We start from the raw sequence: 3,595 nt of genomic DNA on the forward strand, positions 1-3,595 counted from the left end.
TCACAATATAGTTTAACTACCTATGTGGTAAAACGATATTCCTTATTTCGTTCAAAAAAATTATTTGTAACCTATGAGAACATAAAACATTTAGGTAGTATTAAATTGTATCTATTATAATATTTTATAGTTTATACACACAATGATACTTTCAAATGTATTTTTTTTTAGCATAGATTATACCAACCTACTGTATTACTTAAATTAAAAATAAATTACTTTAATAATTGATAGTTAATAGGTAATAATATCAAAAAACATAGCACAGAATATACTTCTAATGATCAATACCGTCTCTGTTCAGAATCATATTCCGTATACAATGATATATTGATATACAATCGAATTCAAATTTAATACATTCATTAGAGTGATCCCCTCAATACCTAAGACTCTACCGTACAACAAGGCGATACCCAAGACATTTATTCATATTTTTCAAATTGTAATGTTATTCGATACATATTTATTATTTTACCTCCATAAGTGCATCGTTGTAAACATTATTCGTGGAGGAGTAAAAACAAAAGACTAACAAAACTCGATCAGCTGATTCAGCACTGCTTCCAATTTTTCATATACTTATCACTAAGATGATAGTCTTATCTTTGTTCGTAATACTTTTTTTGCCGCGTAATGCTATAGTACCATTACCGATAACTGAAATAATAATAATAATTGAAGTGTTCATTTTACAGTTTATGTAGTATGACCGTTGCGGATTTAATTTATGCTCTTCGATAGGTATTCTTCGGTTTTTATCAATTGTGGAAGACGTTTGTGTTGTTTTCAATAATAACGATGTTAATCAAATGTTCGCTTACCATCCAAGATTTAAACCACCCACATTTGAACTCACGACCGCTCAAATCGTGTGTGATGACCAGAAAATCAAATAACAACTACTATGTGTCTGTTAAAAATTCAATGTATCCGAATATTAAAAACTACAACTTAGCCATGGTGAAAAATATATTCCGCAGATTCATTACAGAAGGAAAGTTGGGATTGGAGTTCACAGAGCCCAAACACGTATTGTTGATAGATTCTGAACAAAAATCAGAAGTTATCATGTTCCACGCTCAAATTAAGGCCATACTTGACGGTAAAAAAGTGAACATCGGTTCACGTCTAATGCCTAAGGCGGTATCGACTAAAAAAGCCGTTATTAATCGTTTTGATCCAAAGGCTCTCAAGTTTGTAGCTGAAAATCGTTTTGATAATCGTGTTTTAAACATGAGACATTTGACTACACTCGTGTTGGAAAAATGTGATTTGCCTACAATTCCTGTAGAAATTGGTCATTTACCCATTACATATCTTAGCATATCGGGTAGTAAACTAGCTACTAATCAAGATACCTTCTGGAATTGGACGTCTATAACCACAATTTGTGATACATTATTAGTCTTAAAAATGGATTCCCTCGGTCTGAAAAGATTGCCATTTGAAATAATGTTCCTGAGAAATCTACAAGAGTTATCAATATCCCACAATTATTTGGTAATTAATAGTGAATTCCTTATTACTTGTAGCTACCAACTTTATTTTTTTATTGCATTTTTATCTGTTCTATTATTTCTTTCTCTAAGATTAACTATGGATAATTAGGCCATTGTTTCATATTATTTTCTGAATCTATTGTGCTATTCTTGTATATTTTTACTGTTGAATTTATCTATTTGATACCCAATAAGTCTTATTACTTAAGTATTAAACTCGGTTATTCTAGTTTTTTATGCTTTGAGCTTAAAAAGATTAATAAAAAAAAAAAAAATTGATTTTGAAAATTAAGCTAAAAGTCTAAAAATTTATTATTTTCATTATTAATCTAGAACTCAGAATTATATACATTTATAAATTAATAAATATGATGTAAAAAAAATTTACTATATCTAAATATGCAATTATATAAATAATATTTATACTTAATACAAGTATTTAAAAAATGTTTTCATTACTTTTATCAGAAATCAGTTGTTAGCTTTATTTAATTTACAATAATAAATATTGAAATATCTATTTAAAATCAAAACCTTTTAACAGATTCAAATAATTAACTGCAATATTCTATGATAACATTATTAATAACAGCAATAAAAATGTTAACTGTTTTTTTTTTTTCAGTAAAATTTATTTATTTATTTTATTTATACTTATTCAATCATTGTGTTGGTGCACTATTAATTTTTTTTCCCTAATCTAAGGACAGCAAATTTTTTGTCAACAAAACCAATCTAGTATTGTTAGCTTAAGTTAGAAGTTTGTAAAATATTAGAATTTAAAAATGCTGGTTTAAGTAATGTGCAAAAAATTGAAACATAAATATCCAAAGTAAGAACAGATGTTTTCGACTTTAATTTTGATAATAGGTTAATTTGCTTTAATATTAAAGCTATTATGACAAAATTAGTTCTGCTAGATGCAAATTTGGCATTTACATTATGTATGGGTCAGAGAAGGAAAACAAATAGTATACAGAGATCCAATTTAAAAAGTGAATTATTGATTTATCTTATGGTAAATACATTTCCTCCAAATATGCAAAATTAAACTTTGTATTTAAAATTAGTATTATATGAACATTTCAAACCATATGCAAAATAAATTTAAATACCTAATTTCAAACTGATGAATAATTTGAAAAATTTTAATTTTTTTTACAGTCATATTTACCTCAGTTTATCGGCGAACTCAAGAAACTCAAAAGTATATTTGTTAATGACAATTCGTTAGTATACTTACCTCATTGTTTATCTTCTAGAGTCTTTAATTCCATCGATATATCAGATAACTTATTTAATACCCCGAGAACTCAACCATATGATCATTTACTTCAATATTTATCAGTATTTGAAATTGAGATAGAAGATTTTGACCATGTAAAACCATTAAGTCATTTTGCATTGTTTAGTTTGATGGATAATTGTGTACCATTCAAGAGACAAGATCTACCTCGTACACTATGGATATATTTTAATTTATTGGGTCGTTGTGTTTTCTGTATGAGATGGATATTACCAGATTACTCTCAAATAAGTCTTACACATTTCTTACCTAGAGCAATAGAATTAATTAAAGATCAGGGAACCACCAGTATACCATGGCAATCAATGCTATGTAGTATTCCAAATATTTGTACAAGACAGATTTAGTATAAGCTATAATTATATATAGCAATATGAAATTATAAGTATAACAATTAATTAATTAAGTGGTCATAAACAATTCATTTTCGATCATCAATCATTGTTTTATTGTTAAACTAATAATTTTCTCATTGCACTATAAATGAAAACCGTGAAATAATAAATCTATTTTCATAAATGTTTTTTTTTTTTTTTTTTTTGTTAATTTGAATTAATTGCAACTGTTTAAAATAAAAATTTGATCAGTGTACCTTTGTTTATTTTATATTGTATTTTTTTTATTAATCAAAGTAGGTTATTTGATTATATATGTATATACTGTGATATTAAATTAGTCCATTTTAATTATATAAAAGTATGGACCTCTTATAATAGGTTTTTTTTTACATTTTTATACAAAAATATTTCACAAATTGTTTTTTTACCATTAGTTAAGACGATAAAAA

General features: G+C 26.1%; 1 protein-coding gene across 1 annotated transcript; it reads left to right on the plus strand.

Moving 5' to 3' along the window:
- The first annotated feature begins 646 nt into the window (after positions 1-646).
- On the plus strand, positions 647-3,314 carry LOC112596654. Its single transcript, XM_025342413.1, has 2 exons — positions 647-1,503; positions 2,667-3,314. Exons 1-2 carry the CDS (start codon positions 802-804, stop codon positions 3,153-3,155), a joined length of 1,191 nt encoding a protein of 396 aa, XP_025198198.1. The 5' UTR covers positions 647-801; the 3' UTR covers positions 3,156-3,314.
- Positions 3,315-3,595: the final 281 nt, after the last annotated feature.

This window comes from Melanaphis sacchari, unplaced genomic scaffold, assembly GCF_002803265.2.
Source record: "Melanaphis sacchari strain LSU unplaced genomic scaffold, SCAv2.0 Contig330_pilon_pilon, whole genome shotgun sequence".
Classification (NCBI taxonomy): domain Eukaryota; kingdom Metazoa; phylum Arthropoda; class Insecta; order Hemiptera; family Aphididae; genus Melanaphis; species Melanaphis sacchari.

Excerpts from the sequence above, each read along its gene's own strand:
- LOC112596654 (XM_025342413.1), top strand. The coding sequence starts at position 802 with ATGTTAATCAAATGTTCGCTTACCATCCAAGATTTAAACCACCCACAT. Across the intron at positions 1,504-2,666 it reads CAATATCCCACAATTATTTG|TCATATTTACCTCAGTTTAT; the intron begins GTAATTAATAGT and ends TTTTTTTTACAG.